This window comes from Acipenser ruthenus, chromosome 24, assembly GCF_902713425.1.
Source record: "Acipenser ruthenus chromosome 24, fAciRut3.2 maternal haplotype, whole genome shotgun sequence".
Classification (NCBI taxonomy): domain Eukaryota; kingdom Metazoa; phylum Chordata; class Actinopteri; order Acipenseriformes; family Acipenseridae; genus Acipenser; species Acipenser ruthenus.
The window spans coordinates 731,743-752,965 of NC_081212.1; the positions used below are offsets into that span (position 1 = coordinate 731,743).

The 21,223-nt window shown below is 42.8% G+C and overlaps 1 protein-coding gene across 4 annotated transcripts in view; it reads right to left on the reverse strand.

Moving 5' to 3' along the window:
* LOC131700482 (seizure protein 6 homolog) overlaps positions 1-21,223 on the reverse strand; it is a 129,520-nt gene that overhangs the window by 13,629 nt on the left and 94,668 nt on the right. For all 4 annotated transcript variants that reach the window (XR_009308375.1, XR_009308374.1, XM_058997864.1 and 1 more), the window contains exons 5-9: positions 12,437-12,622; positions 11,806-11,974; positions 10,183-10,349; positions 7,939-8,133; positions 6,680-6,818 (exon numbers count right to left, since the gene is read on the reverse strand). Coding sequence is in view for 2 of the 4 variants with exons in the window: in XM_058997864.1 (XP_058853847.1) it covers positions 6,680-6,818; positions 7,939-8,133; positions 10,183-10,349; positions 11,806-11,974; positions 12,437-12,622 (856 nt within the window). In the remaining 2 variants the exon portion in view is untranslated. The remainder of the gene's footprint in view (positions 1-6,679; positions 6,819-7,938; positions 8,134-10,182; positions 10,350-11,805; positions 11,975-12,436; positions 12,623-21,223) is intronic.

The window sequence follows — 21,223 nt, forward strand, 5'->3', positions numbered from 1 at the left end:
CACTCTCTGCCCATCATGCAGGTTTTTTTTTTTTTTTGTAGTTTAATAGATTTTGATTTGCCACCCTGTCTAGCTCCAGTTTGGTGCCTGTCCCGTGGTTGTTGGCACAGTGAGGGAGCACTGTACACCTTTATATCCTTGCAGAAGCCCTGACAGCTGCGTGAGCAGACCACAGCAATGGACTTGCAGTGGCTGTGGAGCGAGGGTCACACAGGAAACGCTATCATATCCAACTAAAATCCCAGACTGCAGTGCTGTGGAGTCCTGTACGCACAGATTGAGTAATTAGCACTTGATCCAGCCCTGCTGGGGTTTTTTACTGTCTAAAATTAGAGCTGAGAAAACAGGCAGTTGGTTGTGATTTGTGTATAAAATCTGGCGTCATGTTTACAGATGGTTGATCAGCTAAAAAAATAAATAAATAAAAAGTTCAAAGAGTGATGCCATCTCGCTGCTTAGGTTGGCATAATGAAAAGTGTCACTTGCTTGCGATGCCTCCTTCCTGGCGCTGCGACGTCAATAGAGCGCTGATTAGCTATACGGGAGACTTCGTCCGCTCGTCTGAGCCTTCAGATAGAGACCCTGCCGGCCACCGCTGCTAGGCAGCAGCTCTAAGGCTTTTTGATCCTGCCGTGTGCATTTGCAGAGACATCCAGTTCGTTTAAATGAAGATAAGCTTGATCACATAAGGATGCATCACCCATGATCTCAAGCTGCATTCAGAATCTGCTGATCTCTTGCAATCACATTTCCATGTCATGCTCCAAACTTCAATTACCCTATTTGTCATGATCACCTCCTGATGATTGGCATTTATTCACTCTAGTAATGCTCCCACTTACTTCTACGACAGACTGAGACTGTATAATGAAAACATGCACGGTTAATCTATTTCGAGAGGAATACTCCTAAACTAAACACATGTATATTAGATAACAAGCTGGAAAGAATGTGTCGGCTTGCATTGGCTGTGTCCCAATAAAGTTCTGAGTTAGCGGCTGAATAGCTGTTCACCAGATCTGCTGTGAAATCAATCATGCTTTCCATTCAATGCTAGTAATTTCATTTCATGTAATCAAAAACACGCTCAGCTTGACTTATTTTGTGAGCAGAGCCGTTGCTGTCAAGTTTCAAAATGAATTAACATTTCGAAATGTTAAAGCTGGGGAGGCATTTTCTTTCTAGCAGGGATATAATATAAAGGGCTAAAAAAAAAAAAAGAAGAATTCAATTCAATGCAGTTATATAGCGTCTTTCATATCACACTATTAAAACAGAATCGCTTAAAACAGAAAGAAGTATACAGTATGAAGAAGTACAAATGACAAAGTAACATGAAATAATAATAATAATAATAATAATAATAATAATAAAAGAATAACTGAAGAATGCAGGAAATGAATACGAATGCTAAAACACAAGATTAGAAAAATAAGCAAACACAACAGATAAAAACAATTAGATTTGCAAGTCAGGTTAAAAAGGCTAAACTATAAAGTCTTTAATCTGACTGAAGCAGCGTCTCTAATAGAAAAGGGCAGCGAGTTCCTCAATCTGCGGGCATTAGAATTAAATGCAGGTTCCCCTCTCCCTTTCAGGATTAGCTGAAATTCAGATTCGCCACCTGTTTGCAAAGCCCCTTGGCAGCTCCGGGGTTCAGTGTACATGGTCTGCTGGGGAGCCCTCTAGAAATGCAATCTGCATGTCCCCATCAATCAGCTGTCATACCAATCCTGCACGAGATGGATTCTGCATCCAGACTGCATTTACATGCCTGACTGCACACGGTTGGTTGAAGAATGCATACCCAGAGGACCAGCTCTTTACTGGTCATTAGGATTTCTTTCTCCTCAAGATGAATCTACCTGACTGATTGAGTCCTGATCAATTTGCTGCACCACCAGGCCTTCTAGCCTCACTGCTGGTTGTGTTCACCTGCCTTTGGAAACAAAGCAGAGTGTGTGTGCATGTGTGTGTGTGTGTGCATGTGTGTGTGCATGCATGTGCATGTGTGTGCATGTGTGTGCGTGTAAATAAAATGTTCTTTTATTTTCAGACAGATACCAAAAGTGGGCAGTTTTTTTTTTTTAATGCACTTAAATGACGCAAGTGTTGTCTGAAGTAATCGCTCTTTGAAGGAGGGTTCAAGCTGTATTCAGAGACCTGACAGTGTGGAGATTGGCTCTCAGCTGGCTGCACTTTCAAGGGGCGTTCTAAAAACTGGAGAATAATTGAGCACTCTCCGGGTTCATTTCACAGTGCAGGCCACTCAGAGACACAAAGCACTGTAGTCACTGTGGCCAAACCCTGATCCTGTTCAGAGGAGTTCAACTTTGAGGAAGGCAGAAAGCAGCAAAGTGTAAGAAAGCACAGTGAGAGCATGGTATAGGCGGAGGTTAGCATTGTTAATAGGGGTGTACAATGGTACAGCAGTGCCCCAGTAGAAATGGCAACGCTTCGGATGGGAGGAAAATTCCCTTCCAATCGTTTTTGTAAAACTCTCTGAGCCTGGCAAGCACGCTCCTGGGATGGTTAACCAATCTCCATTGTCTTATCTAGCAATTGCATGGGGCACGTTTTCTATAGCAATATACATGCAAGCCCGAAGGCCTCACGCACTCATAATTCTGGAACTGTCATTTGTTTGCAGGAAAATAAACCTGCTTAATTCGTAATACTGGTAATACAAAGCAGACCCTTCTTAAGGATTGTATATCATTCTAAAACGACGGCATGGACATCTCCATATAAGCGGAGATCAAGTTAATACTCTTAAATCACGCTGAGAATCACAGAATTTGGTCAATCTACCTGCTATGCAAATATAGCCCACCAGGGGGAACTACAATCCCAGTCACTGCTGTGAGACTCACTTCACCTCAGGAGTTTTACAACGGAGTGCTGGTTAACCAGAACAGGTTGCCTCAATTCATTAATCTGTTTATTTATTAGAAGCATGTCAGTTTAGCCTATTAAATAGATCGATATAGAGATGGACAGACTTGTCATACCTAGTCAGGATTGTTGGGATGATTCCATTGCTATGTGTTTTGACGTTTTGTATAATAGCTGGATTGTTTGAAATCCTCTACAGGTACATTTTAATCACGCTACAGTAATACACTCTGCAACACAAGCCCAACATGTAGGAGCTTCTGAAGCTAGATAGACACCCATGTTGTAATGTAAACAGTAACGTTGGTTCTTGGTCAGAATTCATCACATCTGAGACGTGAGGGTGTGCAGCGTGCCGGCGCAGAAATGAAACTGAAACAGCTGCTGAAGGACTCGATCAGTAAAAACAGCGCTTTGCACACATGGCAGGCTCACACAGGCTTCAAGCACTTTCTCTTCCTCGCAATCTCCCGAGGGACTGAGGAAGGAGCACACAGGTGCACTGCCTGTCACCTGCGCCGCTTCACCGGGGAAGCTGCAGTTTATTAAGCACAACCTTCCTGTTTGTGTTTAATTCATTAATCAGCTGTCATTACACACTTTGTTCCCTGTAATTACGCGCTAGAGTGCATTGATAAACGATAATGGATGAGGGATAATGTTACGATTATTAGCACAAGCGCAGTTTAATTCCTATAACGATCCTCCCCCGCTTCTGCTATTTCCATTTGGAGCTGTCGCGCGTTTAATCAGACCCACAGGGTTGTCCGTACGAGTCATACCCATTAGTGCTGAACATTCTGGAATGTTTGTGAAAGACATTCCACTGCGCTGAACATTCAGGAATGTTTGTTGAAAGAAGTTCCACTGCGCTGAACATTCTGGAATGTTTGTTGAAAGACGTTCCACTGCGCTGAACATTCCGGAATGTTTGTGAAAGACGCTCCACTGACAGAACTCTGTGGAATCTGCAGTCTCTATTGTGCCAGCAATTTATATTGAAGGATCTTATCTAGCAGGGAGCATATGTTTGACAACAAATCCAATCATTTAAACATGCGGTACAGCTGTGATATTTAATCATTCCCAAACAAAGTGGCTTGTGCTTCACAAGCAGTCACTTTTCATAACCTGGCTGAAATGCTTCTGCTTTGAAGAGTGCAGGACAGGGAAAATGAACAGCCTCTTTTCATGTTCGGAGCAAGGAACTACTTTTTAACTTTAATAACCTGTCATAGGCCCAAGCAGCTAAATCCACATCAATGGAAAAGCTAACAGGCATAGCGGCAACCAGCATCCCCTGTGCTGCAACTGGCTAAATGTTTTCTTCCTAAAATGAATGGGAGATTAATTATGTTGACAGCTTCTTGTGGCAAACATTGCAGATGTCATTTATTATACCCGTACACCATGTAACACCACCACTAAAAAAGAAAGAAGAAAATGGAAATGAGACATTCTTAATTAAGCAAACCAAACGACTGAACGCATGAATAATCTATCGCAGACCTGGCCCAGCGGGTCACCTGTTCTACGGCTGTCATGTGACACAGCAATCGCTGAAAACATAGCGCTACCTTCATGGACTCAAATAAAAGCATGCGTTTTCAGCGGTTAGTTATTAACCTTTGCAGGCTGGCACTTAGACAGCATTCTCGTGGGCAAAGCATTCGTTTGATATTTTCAGCGGGGCTGTGAAAGAGATCCACCCCGACCACAGCTCTCAGCACCGTATCAATATTCAGTCCAGTTTTTTTGTTTGCTTGTTTCTTGTGAGTTCAGTAAGAGAGTCGAGCACGATGCTCACAGTTGTTTTTTCCAGCTAGTTCATGGGTGAGCCATGATCATGAACAGACCAGAGTGCCCTTGAAAGCGCTGGGGTGCTCCTCCATGCCATACAGCACCTTGTCATTCCAGGAGGACACCCATCCATGCACAAGACTGTCCAGCTTCTGAGAGCTCCAGGGCTGGTGGCCAACTCCTTTGAGGGCAGACCGATTGCATAAGTGCCAGCAAATCCAATTTGGTCAGAAGAAGAAACCCACTAGACATAGCTTTTGGGTCCACAGTTGTTGTGCTTCACGGGAGATATCTACCAAATGGATGGTGAGAAATAGTCTATGCATTCATGCTTGACTCCTATGCTCCTGAAATACATACGAAGAAGGAGGAAAGAGTTAAGGGAGGGAGAAAGAGGTGGAGGGGGAGATGAGAGAGAGAGAGAAAGAGTGATATGCTCACTCCATTCCCAGAGCTGGTTGGAGGGTAATGTATACAATGAATAGCCAGAGAGATGAAGCATGGGGAAAGAAAGAGCACAGGTAATGTTATTGTAAAATTGTGTTCCAAAGCCTGACAAGAGCTGAATTAATACCACTGGCTAACTATATTCTCAGAAGACATGAGCACTACCTTTTATGTGCTCTAGCGGGAAGCAATATAGATTTTCTGTAAAATTAATATTTAGGTCTTGGCTGGAAAAAGAAAACAACTCTGAAGAGATGTCACTGCTGGGGTTTGTAACCCAAACATCTCCGAGGAGGAGAAGCGCTTGACAGCGGCTTCGATGCACGCATTTCAAATCACTTGCTGATGAGATTCACGTGCGTGGAAGCGCTCAGTGGTGACTGAGGGTAGATCAGCCACAAAGATCAGTAAAAAGGGCTGTCTTTGTAAGGCAGCCTGCTTGTTGTAGTTCTACATTTGTTCTATATTTGCTTCTCCACAGCCCTGGGGGGATGCCTTTGACTCCTATAGTGCTGTAACCCAGAAGATGCAGCCGTGGGATTCTCTTTCTCTTTCTTAATGCAAAATCTCACAGTGATTGAAAATGAGCTGAAGGGCCGTCCCTGACCGCATAACGAGAATCACAGCTGGAGACTGCGAGGGAGGGGGTTTGCAATGCTAGCATGTTCCACTCTTTCTAAGGTGTTTCAGGCTAATATCACCATGAAAACAAAAACACGCTCAATAAAGCGACAGAAGCCCGTACATTTTAACTGGGGTTTTAATTATTTCTGGTATCTTTGGTTCTGCAAGAACCACAGCCCCCCCTGCTGTCGGCAGTCCCAGGGGAGGGGTGGGGTGTGGGCTGGCACTGTGAAGATTCATGGGGAGGGTCACTTTAATGTATCCGCTTGATTCCATGTGCTTTCCTGTTTTTACAGAGTTCCATTCCGCCTGGGTGTGTTAGTTAAGAGCCACATTGCGGATGACTGTTCAAGCTGATTACTCCAGCAGCCTGTTTCACCCACTGCTGTGTGGTATTCATTTCCTCTGTGTTCTGGGATTAGGAGATCATCATCTCAGTTTCTTGTGTTCCAGTATGAGCTGCATGGAATTCAATGCAAGTGACGTCACAATGGACGATCGGGTGACACTGATTGGATGCTGGAGAAGCTGTTAAACTAAAGCATGCTTCCTCAATTAACCCATTAAGTGCCATTAATCTAATCTGAGGACAGGCTGCTTTGTCATTTCTTTGAGCATTTTTAACTGGTATCTACCTGTTACTGTAATTTTGCAAATATAGCCCTTCAGATGCTTTTATGAAGCCAAAAAATGATACATTTGATACCACATTCTAACTCACATAAACCTCTGGAATGGTCTGCCCTTTCTCACTGTAAATTATTTATGCTCTCTCTCTCTCTCTCTCTCCTCTCTCTCTCTCTCTCTCTCTCTCTCTCTCTCAATGTTTTATAAACTGAGAATAGAACCATCATCCCTCCATCCCTCCAGCAGGAATCTGCGCTCTGTTATGGCTGCCTGGAGCTCTACTCACACTCGGATGTCCAACATGATTCTCTTGTCTTCCTCGACGTGAATTCCCCAAATACAGTCCTGACCCTTATCGTAGGCTTCTGGCCAATTGGGAGAGAGAACCACTCCAGCTGAATCTGTGATCTCCCCGCTGCAGACAGCTGTAATGCAAACAAACAGTCGCTGAGCACCCGAGACAGGGGTGAGACACAACAGCAACAACAGCACAGCTGTACAATATCTTGTCTTTGCAGAGTCTCATGCGTATGAGATTAGCAGAGAGTTTTACGGGTCAAAGCGAATCACAATTCCTGAGAGATGGAAACAGCTGGCCCTTTCTTAAACCACCCTGATTTGGCTTTTAGTAAGCCGGGTACATCCTGATCATACGATACAGAATGTTTGAGGACACACACAAGGCCCATTCCACGTTGCGTGTGTTCCAGTTTCGAGCATTGTAATGTAGGCTCAAAACTTGGTGTAAAGCATTTTTTTTTTAAATTATACAGCCAAAAGCTTCCCTAAAGGCACATTTTCTTGATTACAATTTGAAAAACTCATCAGGAGTGATTTCCAGAGTCCTTAATGTTGCCGTGACACGCGGAACGTGGAACGGGCCTTAACAGGACATTAAACAGGTGATGAGGAATATTCTGAAAATGCATGTGACACAAAGCAGCCCTTTCATCACCACAAGGGCCTGTTGCTGAGCTGCTTGTTTGAATGGCCGTTTACAGAGTCACTGAACAAGACTGGAAGTGACAGCCCGTGATTTGTTGTGTTAATACCTCATTTCTGTCACTTGATCTAATTTCCAAGAAAAAAAACCAAATCTGCCAAGTGTCATCATTTTTAGTGCATTAGCGACATTGCTTTATTCCACTTGACCAGCAGTGAGTTACAGATTAATTCACAGCAAAGCAGTGGTGAGGAATGTATTCTGCTAGAAGAAGACTCAGAGACAGCACCTTTTTAATGGAGCGCTCTGGGGATCGCATGGACAGTATTGACATGGCATTCGTTTAAAAAATATAAAGGGATATCTATCATACTATAGAACATGCTATGAAAAGGACTCTAAGGTCAAACCATTGGGAAATAAGTGTTTCGGCTTCTGTAGTGTACATGAGACAAAACGATTTTCAACTCGTTTCTTATAGTTGCACAAATTAGCAGTGGCAGTTAAAACACGTGTTCGCGTAACACAAAGCATGTTATTAATCAGAATCACTGAGAAGCGATCTCTAGGGACTGAGCCCCGGGTGACCCGTGACCTCGTACCTCTGCACGCGGGCTCCGTCTCGTTCCACTGCGGGTCGCTCATGTCCACGCACTCGATGATCACAGAGCCCTGCTCCAGCGTGTAGCCCGGCTCGCAGCCGAACTCCACCACCGTGCCCACGGGATACGCAGCGTCGCTCGTGGAGTAGTTCCCGTACTTCACAAAGGGCTCGTAGCAGTGCCCCGGTGCGAAGGCTGCAAATGAGGACCATGAAACAATTAGCATTCATGCAACAATTAGCATTCAAAACAGAGCTTGAGACTAACCCAAATCTCGAACACACATGCAAAATTGAATTTGTTACAACATTATAACGTTTCGGAAGTTGGCTCTTTTGTGCAAAAACTTTTTTGTGTGAACCTGTTCCAAACAGCAGTTAAATACAAAGATTGTTCCAAGTATAAAGCACCTGTCAATTGCCCAACACTGTATAAGCAGCAGATACAGGCAGAGTGCCCCCCCCCCCCCCCCCCCCCAATCACACAGACCTGTGTGTGTAAAGTGCTGTTCATGTTGCTTCTGGTAATAGACAGACATTCAAAGCAGAACAAGAAATTACATCTTTGTGGAGCGCCTCATTTCCAGCGACCCCCTCTGCAATTAACTGCATTTTACTGGGGGTCTGCAAAACACCAAATCTAAACCTAATTCAAGAAGAATGCTGCTGGAACAATTCTCTTCATAGCCTGACATGTTCTGCTCCGCTTCTCTCAGCTCAAAAGGCATGTAAAGCAAAGTGATGGTCCGGGCAGGTAGCTCTGTGAAGCTCTGAATGAGTGGAATCACATGTGACAGGCAGGTATCTTCCAGCAAGCCAGGTACTGTACAGTTAAGCAGACCCCAGGCGCTCACAGATGATCAAACTAATGCTGTACTGTGTACCATGCTGTTACATTTATATACAACTTGAACATGCATTTTGTATTCTAAAATGTTCTGTCATTTTCCTTACTTCAAGGTACCAAGGATTATTTTTACCAACATTATATAAACCACGTGTACAGTATATGAATCTCTCTTGGAAACACGCATGGGCACATAAATTGGATTTTAGTCAAGAATCAGGGCTTTTTTTGTGTGTGTGTTTTTCAATGATTTGTTTCAACATCAAAACCTCACAGTAAACCAAGTTCTTATTAATATCTGCAGTTTTCTTAATTCCTCTTAAATCCCCATTATCTCCACCTCGCTGGACTCTCACTGATGGGAAACAATATTTGTAGTAGAAATAAATTAAAATTACCAAGCATTTAGATGTTGCTAAAATAAAGATCCAATTGGAATTGAATAATAAGCTTGACTGAATAGAATAATATTCATGCTGATGGCATGTTGACAGAGCCTATGCAAAGCCTGCCTGTGGAGAGACCGTTGCTGCTGCCTTCTCCATCATTGACACCTTGTGTTTTTAAGAATCAAAGCCATATCGTTCATGCCAAGCAGCGCTACGTCTTCCGTGGGCACGGGCTCCACATTTGCAAGGTTGTAAACAGACAGTGCATGCTGGGACACTATCGTATTAAGTCCCACAATCCATTGCTCTGCTAGGAACTGTAACCAAACTATTTTAATAGTGTTTGTATGCATTAAGCCCGACTTTGAACTAAAGCAGATTTCTCTAGCAACACACAAAAGTGGAATTAATCTTTACGTGCGATTTCATCAGGGGGCTTCCGGCAAGGGTCCAAGCAATAAAGTCAGGAGAAGAGCCCGAGGCAAACTTCAATAAGCCTTTCTGAGACACAGCAGTGCCTGAAGCCAGCTGCAAGGGCATGTCAACGCGTCTGCTTTTAACCGATTGCCTTTGTACTCCTTTTGTGACATGAATGAAAGGGTTTGTAATGCATTAGGTAGAACCAAATTGCTGTAAAAGAACATGGCTTTAAAATAATAATAAAGCATCTACATTTTCAAGGCTCTGTATGAGTTTGTATCTCCCAGTACCTGTAACAAGCCTGATATTTCACCAGCTACTGGGTGTGGGGGTCCTTTTGCTCTCAGGCAGCCACTATACTTAGAGCCCCCCCAGGTCATTTGCGAGCAGAATGAAGCTCTGTTTAGGAGACCCTCCCTCCAGTCACATGTGCGCACATGCAGTGAAGAGACCCCTCACAAATCCCGCCTTTGCATCACTGTGTGTCTCAGAGGAGTTGAACACACACTTAATATGTTTCTCAAACTAGGTTTTCAATCGCCTCCCCGTTTTTTGTTATTCCAACGGCAGCGCATGAGCTGATAAGCACCTTCGTATCTCAGAGCCACGCCGGTGGAGGCTACAGAGCCGTCGGTAGTGAGCTCTATGAAGAAGTGTCTCTCTCCGCTCACCAGCCCCTCGATAGGCAGGTATTCCACTTCATAGGAGTCGTAAACCGGAGGAGAGTCGATGTTGTCCCCGTTTTTGATTAAGAGTCTGAAAGATGAGAGAAGAGACGTGTTAAACGCGTGTCGGACAGTGTTGTGTGATGTGCTGCCATTGCGGATTCTGCCCCCTGTTGGTGGGATGAGGTGAGGTTGAGAGCTCTATAATTACGAATGCAGGGGAGCCCGGCTCTTCGTCCAGTTGCAAACACAAGGCAACAACGCAGTCATTTAACCATCCCAATAGCTGAAGCATGGAATGACCCAGAGTTATAGTAGGATATCCCAAGCGAGTATCTCAGCCACTATACAAAAAGGAACAGATCTGATGGGCAAAAAGTATTATATTGTAAATACTTCTTGTCTCCCGCAGGGGTCAGCATTATCGTTGGCATACAGCACTGTAGGTTACAGTAGCAAAGCATTTCCAATCATGCCTGTTTTTAATGCAGATTTAACCACAATGTGAAGAAATGCCTTCAAGTCTTCAGTGTGAGAGGAACATGTCATCATCTCAAGAACCACTTGTTCTCTCTTGCTTTCATTGCTCTTTAAGCCTGAGCTGTTATTAGCTGCTGTCTAAAATTGCTATTTCAGGTTTTTCACTCCATCTTATTCGTATGATTCTGTATGACACACACATCCATAATGTCTACAATTCACATCCTAGCCCTGTATTAAGTATTGTTCCTCACTATCTTGTAAAGCGCTTTGTGGTGGTGGTCCACTATGAAAGGCGATATATAAAATAAAGATTGATTGATTGATTGATCACCACAGAACATTCAAATTGGTACCATTGCCTTATTAGAGGTACTGTGTGGGATTTTGTTGAGCAGATATGAGAAATGTGGATTGTCAGAACTTCAGGTTCCTCCAGGCTACACGTTTGCATTTATGACTAAAGGAAGAATCCTCCCTGCTGGTTCAAAATAAATATTGTTATTTAAGACCTTCTACAGTCAATCATCAAATTCTGCTCACCCAAGATTCTCATGTGGGAACTTACAATGACAGACAGGGGCATAATGATGCCTGAATTCAAAACCCCATTATGATGCGGCCACAGCAATGCTTTATAAGGGCTGTGGTGGCTCCATCATTTTGATTTAATTCAAGCCACGGGCAGCAGCACGCAGTAAACATCTTTATTATCAGGGAGTATTCTCACTTCATGGTGTGCTGCCCCTCAAGTCAAAGATTTTTCTTACTCCAAATCATCTAGAAGAAGCTTGTAAGTCATGCTCTACATTGTTTCTTTTTAGCTGCAGTACTGTAACTGAAGAAATCATTCCAATAATGAAAGATCAGGCTTTGAGAATTCTGCCCTTTGTCTGAACAATGAGTGTTCTATAAAGAATTCTATTCCAGAAATTCCAGTCTCAAAATGGAGCTCCTGTGAACAGCTGGGAGGTGACACACACACACACACACGCACGCACACACACACAAGCTAGTTTATTTTAATTCACTGGGCAACGTTCAGCACAATCTATACTGAATGCTACCTGTCATCATCCTCTGCAAGGGCGACCTTCTCAAAGTGGATGTGCAGTCTCTCTCCGTCCGGAGCCTCAATCACCCAGTGGCAGGTCAGATTGTTGCTGTAGTTCCCGGGGAAGCCAGGAGACACAATCCGGCCCACCGTCGCGTTCCTGATGACTCCTCCGCAGGCAGCTGCAGCAGAGGAAGAGACATTAGAAACAGAGCTTGAACGTGTGGCACCCTGGCAATGCTTTCTCTTCTAGGACATTAGATTCCTAAAGCAGAAACAGGCAATGGGGTTTGGGAATGAGTCGTAGGAAATGTTCTCTCCACCACCCTAGTCTATCCAGGTTTCTTCTGGGAATATCCTGAAGGCATTTTGATGGAGACATCCTATGGAACCATAATCTCAGCAGCCTTAACTAGATCTGGGATTTAACTGAAACGTTTTGATACTCGCTACTCTCTAGAAATCTCTATTCATTACAACAAAATCAATTTCGAAAAAAAGAATACACAGATTTGTGAGAACCTTGCCCTTTATATCTTACGATTAAAATGTTTGATTCTTTCCTATGATCCCCTAGTGAAGCCACTGCAAAATGAGAAAAAGTGGCTCAGCCTTTGACAGCAACAAACAGAAAGTCTACTTGCCCAGACACTGCGGTTCCTTGCCACTCCAGAGGGGGGTGGTAGCGTTGAGGCAGGTGAGTGTGGACTTGCCCTGGAGCTGGTAGCCTGTGTAACAGTAGAAATAGGCCTCTCCTCCAGGGTGGAGGCTGCTGACCGTCACATCCCCGTAGGCCGGTCTCTGGGGAAATCCACAGCTCAGCATGTACGCTGGAGACAGAGAGAGGAGGGCTTACACTCTTGTGGAAATCCAAAAGGGGCTAGAGCTGGCACTGGACATGCCTACCCTTACAGGAGTTTACCACGGTCATTTTGAGATTAGCCATGGTCACTGAACTGCTCTCACGCCCTGGCCGACAACAGGATAGAAACTAAGTGAAGTATCCAAGCGTATCCGTCCGTGCCTCTCTCAGTACAGTACACTGCAGAAGGCACTAGCTGAAACATTTGTTTACTTGACTTAGTTGCGTGCAGTTGTACCTCAGAACTTTAATTGGCACTACCAGGTCCATGGAGAGCTGAGGCATCCTCCTTGTTTCACAGGTACCCATCCCTGTGAGCTTTGAGGTGTTCTACATTCACGCAGTATGATTATGCTTCCCGTTCTGAAATTTGAGAAACCCTAGGGTTCCGAGAATTAAAGATACGCCATTTTCTAAACAATGAACGTCAGCTTGGCAGCCACAAATGCGTCAATGATCTGTGGATCGGTTGGCAAAGGTAGAGGGGTCGTTATCTTTGCACTTTAAGAAGTTCTAAGTGGAAGTAAATTGCCGGCTTTGTTGCTACCTTTTATGTCCCATTTTCTGCAGGCTGTATATTTAAGAAGGGGGTGGCCTCCGCAGGGTTGCTTTGTTCTTTCCAAACACACTCTCCCGTGTTTCCAAGCCTAGCTAATGTACGGGTGCGTGACCCAGAGAGAACCATCAAGAAGTCAGTGTGCAAGAACGCAGATTAATTAGCTGGAACACATTGTAGCACATTGTCCCAGCTCTCTCCTCAATTGCATGTTGCCGTGTGGGTTGCATGGTAGCGCTCATTAGTTTTACAGGATGATAAATTAGCCCCACCGCCTACCTAATGGGAACCATAAAATATGTTTCCGAGCCGCAGCGGTGCGAGGCCTTCCCCTCCGAGGCTCCTGTCACAGAAAATGTTTCAAACGCTATGATCCTCTTTATTAACCTGACAATATCAACACCATTTCTAGAAATGGCTTCGCTCCTAGTTTGTGCTTTATCAATGCATTGTTATTAATGTCCTGTACAAGGAGCTGTACCAAGCCCATTTTTACTGCTTTGTTTCAGTATTGAAGGGTTATTACAGTGTAATCACTGTCCCAGACTCACTCAGGGATGGTTTTAAATAAAAATATCAAGGCACAGAACAATGAGTTTCTGCAGGAACTAATTTCACCAACAAAATGAAAGAGCTCTGACAAGTCCGCACGGACACCGCCCCTTCAGCCATTGATTTTATTTCTAGTTTATTACTATCCTCAGAGAGCAGCGGGACCCTGGCCAGCACTCAGGGTTGTTATTCTAACATTATTATCAGTTTCAATTATACTAACACAGAGGAGGGCCCTCTAGGCTGCTTTTATGTGAAGCTGATCCCAAGGGTGTTAAATCACAGTCATTTGAGTTTCACCACGTCGCTGTTTTCTTACAACTTTATTGCTCATAAAAACGCTGTTGTTTTGCTATTCCGCGTAATGGTGCCGTAGCGACTGGAGTCAGGAAATTAGCTTACAGTGGGTCGGCGCGGCGGCAACAGATGCTAATTTGATGTCCTACATTATTTCCTCCCTGAAAGGAAAGCGATGCAATGTATTTGCGATGTTCCAGCCATGTGTATCCCTCTTCTTCTCCCTTCTCCTCCTCTAGATCACGGGCATCGCACCGTAACTAATAACTTAGCAGTAGGTGGTTCAGCTTGATTCTGCCTAGTGAGAGACAGAGATTAGAGGGAGGACTTCTTCATCACTCCCAGAGCAGTTCCATCCCTGTAATGTCATTATGTGATGGCGAGCATATGCACGGCCCATCTAATTTAATGGGTCCTTCCCTGGCCAAATAACTGCAAGGGAATCCAAGTAATTAACCCAGAGAGTTATATAGGCATTAGACTAGCCCCATCAAAAACTCTGCAGGATAATCATGATAATAATATTTACTGACTCTGAGACACTGCTCTACGCTCATGTACTGAACTGTGGACTCCCAGTCTCTGATGGTATTTCAGTATATTCTTGTGGTCTTATAATTGTACCTGGATAGAACAAGGGAGCCAGTATTCTGCACGCAAGCCATCCCTCAAAGCCACCTGCATTATAGATTCCCAAAGCAGTTCAGGACTGTGTTTGGTTTCAATCTATTCATCTGAAGAGAGGGTTCTTCTTCTTCATTGCAGCTGATAATAACTCAGGCTGCCTTCTTCCCGCTGAGCGGTGCTGCCCGCTGGCTCAGTCCACTTTATTCTCTCGTGCCAGCTCACCCTGCGCTTCTCTGCAGGGGTATGCATAGTATAAGAGTGTTTTATTTGTCATGTCTCCTGTTGATTGTAGAGCAGAGAGCCTCTCGTGTGTAGGAGAGATCACACCCGGGGGTGGGGTAGGGCTGCCATCGGCTGATCGAGCCAATCCCACGGTTAAGATATCTTCCAGGACGCTGGTGTGGAAATCAAGCGCCAGGCAGACGAGCTCAAACCCGAGACATTCAGGAAAGCACAGTGTAAAAGCATCCATTGGTTTGCAGCGTTGTAAATGCAACACATTGAATTAAATATGCATGTTAATGCCACTTATTACTCACCTCGTGCATGTCATTCTGTCCATTCCATACGGGATCTGGTCATTCAACAGCATGACCGCTAGACATGCACCAGGGAGTTCCATTTCATTCTTAACCATGCAATCTAAAGGAAGGCTTGTTGCAGAGCAGAGCAGTCACTGGCCCCCTTCTTAGGCAGGCAGTGAGTAGCATTACAGCAGAGTGTGTGCATTCCAGATAGGTACAATCTGCCCGCTAATCCTTCATTACAAAGTATTTGTAGAGGTCCACACTTATATCTTTAATAGCGTTTATTGAACAGTTGACTATTTCAATTGAGTGTTTAACCCAACCATATAAATATCAATACATCACAGAGACGCGGTAGTAAAGCTCTCCTAGCTTCATTTGTTTTTGAAGTATAGCGCTATTGATCTTTGTTTAAGCGTAATGTTTCACTGGAGCAATGGCGAGAAAGACTTGCAAGTACTGTAAATTAGGCAAGCAGCAGAATAAATCTAACAATTAGGGCTTGGGGTTTGGAACCCTGCGTCTAACTGGATTTGATTCTGTTGGAAGGCTACATTTACTCCCCTGCAAGTCTACTTTCAACTTGCATACCCTTCATTAGGATTTTGTTTGGTAAATCCATGCAAAAGATTTGAATTAATTGAAGCCACCAGTACAATAATTCACAGGCTCTTGCATTGTGATCCATAAATTCTGCTCACTCAAGGAGAACACACTATTGCAAATTCCAGTTCCAGCACTGATCTGCCCGGAGCTACTGTAACCTATATAACAACTGAGAATCCAGCAGGAAGGCAATAGATATAGAGAGTGGATTTTCAGCAGGGTCATGCTAAACTCATTTACACAAATGAATTGTCTATTAAATCTCATGCATTTTAAATGACCCCGTGAAAAATGCATCTCCTTTTTTTGCTGAGACATCAATTATAAAATAGGGAGAGGGAATTTGTTTGCACTGGACTCATCAGGCCTCATTGTAAATAATAGAGTGGCACAGCTCAGGTTACAAGGACACAGGCAGATGGGATGTTTAGCTCAATTTTAGATGAAATTTCATGCCAATTCAGATCTGCCTGCCTGTGCAATGCAAGCAACAGAGCTCAGATCAGACAGAGCTACATAGCCTTTCAGATATAACTGAGCAGGAATTAACAACAGTAAAATACAATGAGCCCATTTCAAATACCAAAATTTCAGCCAACCAAAATAATATTAATTAACACTAATTAACTTCCCTTTGACTCTATATAAACGACATTTGAATGTTAATTTAAATTTTACAAAATGTCCAAGGTTTATCATTCTCTGTTCAAAACTTGTATTCCTCAGAATAAGAAAATTCATTTATTTCTTTGTCCTTTGTGCTGCTGTAGCAATTGTTATTAAGCACCAAAAATGGTATTAATAGAAAAAGTCATGCTGACATTTATAATTAAGTAAAGCTTTCAGATTTCAGCTTTGAAAGACTGTTACTGAGGCTCTAAGGAAATAACAGTCTATATCATTTCATAAGACTACAAGCTTTACCATTTCCACTGCCTGGATGACACATCAATTAAGAGATGCCACACGAAGGGAAAGTTTTTCTTAATTAGAACTTTAATCATCACTAGTCCCATTAGTTTTATAATGCCTATCATATTACATTTTATTACATAATAGCATCCATGTAAAGTACCCCCGTTATTTCAGATTTGCATGTAATGCTTGCAAATGAAATCTGCTTATAGATATTAGCAAGACTTCATCAGTTTATATAACATCTTGAAAAGAAATACCCATTTCTATTAAACACAGCATGGGCTGCATCAACCATGCAGTAGATTGACAATCATTTTATTTAGATTGGCTCATCTTACCACTATAGTGCATAATTTTATATTCAACAAGCTCTGCCATATCTTAGGGGTCAAGGCTCGCCTTCATATTAAGAACATAAGAACATAAGAAAGTTTACAAACGAGAGGAGGCCATTCAGCCCAACTTGCTCGTTTGGTTGTTAGTAGCTTATTGACCCCAGAATCTCATCAAGCAGCTTCTTGAAGGATCCCAGGGTGTCAGCTTCAACAACATTACTGGGGAGTTGGTTCTAGACCCTCACAATTCTCTGTGTAAAAAAGTGCCTCCTATTTTCTCTTCTGAATGCCCCTTTATCTAATCTCCATTTGTGACCCCTGGTCCTTGTTTCTTTTTTCAGGTCAAAGAAGTCCCCTGGGTCGACATTGTCTGTAACTTTTAGGATTTTGAATGTTTGAATCAGATCACCGCGTAGTATTAGTTCTTTAGTAGAGATAATAGAGAACTAATACAAAGTATCAATTTATAATGAAATATCACTTATTAGCTATAATAAAATAGCATGTATCTTAACTTTAATTACTTGCCCACATTCATTTAATAATTTAGTTTTTTAATTAGTACTTGATTCCAGAACAGAACATGAAATAATTACTTTGTTTAAATTAAATTAAATTATGTCACTTATATTAAAGTAGAAGAAATTACTGAAATAATTCATTTCGGGCAAGTTCACTTTTTTCAAAATGTAATTAGGTCCTAAGGTCCTAATTAAAAAGATTAAGTAGAACTTTTCTAAATGAAAAGCATTACCCATATACAGCCTTATAGTATTTTTTTTTTTTCAGCGTAAGGTGTATCAATCAATCCTTGAATCTCGATGACTTTCAAGCATTTGGACTAGCAAAAATGATTTATAAATTGTGCAATGAAGAAAGAGCGGCGAGCTGACCGTGTCCTGCTGAAACGGCAGTGATTTTCAATCAGGGCGGTGTGCAATACACTGCTGTGCTTGCTTTCTAACAGTGCTTTGCAGAAGAGCTCTGAGGAGCACAGTTGAAGTAGGTAAGGTGAGCAAAGTGGTGCCTTTCATTCCTGTGAAATTGCCCAATGTGCACAATCATTAAAATGATGCGTATTCTCTGCCATACTTCATATTTATGTAAAAATAATTGTATTAAGGGAGCTGTAACTGTTACAGCAGCTGCTGTGGCACTCAACACAAGTGATATAGTTTTGTTTTTTTTACAGCTGTATCAGTGATTCTTCACATTGCCCTTTGAGTTGCCTCAAGCCTACCCTGGTCCACAGGGACCGTGTGTTTTTTTTCTTATTCAATACCTGCCTTCTGTTTTACAGTCAGTGCTGAATTGTTTGCTGTTTTGTATGTAATGTGCATTTTACTAATGGGGATTCAATCCCAGAAGGTGAAAGGCTGCTGCGTTAGCCAGAACTGTAAGTGTCAATAATTCAAATTGGTTATCCATATTGATTTCCTATTGAATTCACACCAAGTCAAACCCTGTTCCAAAATCGCTTTCCCTGCACCCTCAATCGACATGCATTCATAATGAACAGGTTTTAAAGTGTGCAATTCAAATGATTTGTTTAAAACAGGGAAAGGTTTTGCATGGTCTGGTTTCTGTGACAAATGACCGAGCAGTTAGCACGGTTAGCAGATGCTTAGGGGTTAAGCTGAAGTAGGTACAATTGATCCTGGTTTTAATGACTTGGTTTCCTGTTTTCTAATGGCAGGAGACCTCAGAATGCTCTAGGGGTGGTGAAAGGAATGCAGACAAGTTTATTTCTGGGAACCTGTGAAGTGTAGCTTCTTTAAATGCAGGCGACACAGTCGTTGAACTTATAGCCTGAGCTGTCAGAGGATTAGATGTCAGTAAAGAGAATCTCCAACAGGATGTGTCACAGTCACAAAGCCATCACTCTTGACAGAGCTATCGTCTCTCTCTAATGTGATTTTTACTGAAATTGCCACACTGAATTGTCACTCGTCTGTGACCTGAATAAAACTCCAGTCAAATATATAATGTTTTTAGGGAATTTCAATTATATAGCAAGTATCCTGATGTTTTAAACTGCCCCCCGCTGAGCCCACAGCTGACAGAAATGTCTATGTTCCAAGCAGATCGCGTTAGCACACCAGCAATAATGAACTATTGGTTCAGGTTAGCTAATGAGAGACTGAGAGTTTGTGTCAGGTAGCCTCTTCCAGAGCTCCTTAATGATTTGCAGATTCAAAAAGGGATTGGGAATGATTTTCTGTTACTTGACACTCCGGTGCTTCTGAAAATGGGTCCCAGTGGGAAAGGAAACTCAGCCAACGCTCTGCTAATCCATCAGCTTCACAGCTCCTCTTCAATTGAAACTCTGCATTCTGCATTATCCGTTGTCATTATGATGCAAACCCCATGCTTTACATTCAATGCAATTACGCTTATAGACGTCTTCCAGCCTGCAGTGCTTCGTTACAAGCGGTCGGTTGACTTTATAATCAGCACTCTGTATAAGTGATGATCGCTCTCCGAGAGACCTCTAGAAAATGCGTTGATGTGTTTCTTTAAAGCCTTTAGCTGCTCTATAAATGCACATTGAAAAAAATAAATAACGCAACAGACTCTGGAAGATGGGTTTGTACTATCAGAACAGAGCACCATTGAGGACCTCTCTCTCTCTCTCTCTCTCTCTCTCTCTCTCTCTCTCTCTCTCTCTCTCTCTCTCTCTCTCTCTGAAAAACCCAGGAGATGGCCCACAGAATGAATTACCATAGAAAACTGCTCTTTAGAATTTGTATTGGCTTATTTTGGAAAACTTCAAATGAGAAAAGTTCAGACTTGCATAATACAAATCCACAAAGACACATCAGCAATAGTTGGTGTGCACATGTGTGCATACATGTGTGAAATATAAGAGGTTTTTCAGAATTAAGATCTCAATAGACAAACATTAAGCACTCCATGATGTTTCGACAGCAGTCATTAATTAGTTAATGATCGAATTGAATAGATAATTGATATCCTTGCTTGCATACAGTGTATACACTACAGTGATAATGCCATCAGAAGGAAGCAGACAGGAGAATGGTATATTAGTATTTAATAGCCAGAGATGTAGAGATGACCATGACAAGCTGGCGCTTGTCGTGTGTTAAATGCATACACAGGCTGGTTCTAAAGACACTTGTTCATAGCTATGCACAGAAGACTTGCAAAACCTTCTGGTGTTTCAATTCAAAGGCTATTCCCATTGCAACATCTAACACCCTCTTATTCAGAACATCTTCTGTACAGTCACTTGGGTGTAAATAACATTGCATTTTTTAAATTGGTTTTACCTCCCCAACCCTCGGGAGCGTCAGGATCAATGCATCTTGGCACAGTCAGACACCTGCAATGATTCCCTCGCTGTATGACTCGTCCTGCACACCAGGCGGTAGTGCCTGCACTAGGTGAGCCCCTCGGGAACTCACCTCAGTAATAACTGAGTCACTGCTGATAGTGGATCCGGCACTTATACAAACGGTATCCTGTTATGCTTCCAGTATTTCTATTAAAGGCACTCCTGATCGTATAGGGCTATCATTACAGTCTATTTATGTATAGTCTTTCATTCCACATTATACTGTATTTCTATTTGGCTGCAGCACGAGTGTTTTATATGTAGTAACGTCAGAGCATTGCTGTTTAAACATGTAACATTTGCAAGTTCCTAGATGATCTTCATTGCAAGTCACAAGGTGAAAGTGTGAAATTGTCATTATCAGCTAAGGAAGTCAATAAGCAACACAGCCAAGTACTAGGCATAAAACCCCCTGGATTTCAGAACAACCTTTACCTAATGGAAGATAAATACAGCACTAACACTCTTTAAATTACCTTTATCCTTCGGATTGCGTTTGTCAGCTCCCCGGAGGAGATTCACAGCTGTTATAAGCCTCACTCTTTTTCAGACGTGCCTTGGGGTAACTGTTATTTTCACAGATTTCGTCGCCCCACCCCCCTCCCCCGGCACCCCCCCCGTCAGTCGTTCATTACATTTCTTAAAAAGCATTCCGCTGCACGGATCGTCATCTGCTGTGTTCTCATGAACACACCGCTGCAGGAGCGGGACGTTTGCACTGTTGTTGTTTTGGTTGTTTTCTTTGTTTTTAATGAAAGCAGATCAGATAGGAAGCCTGTAGACTCGACTGAGACCC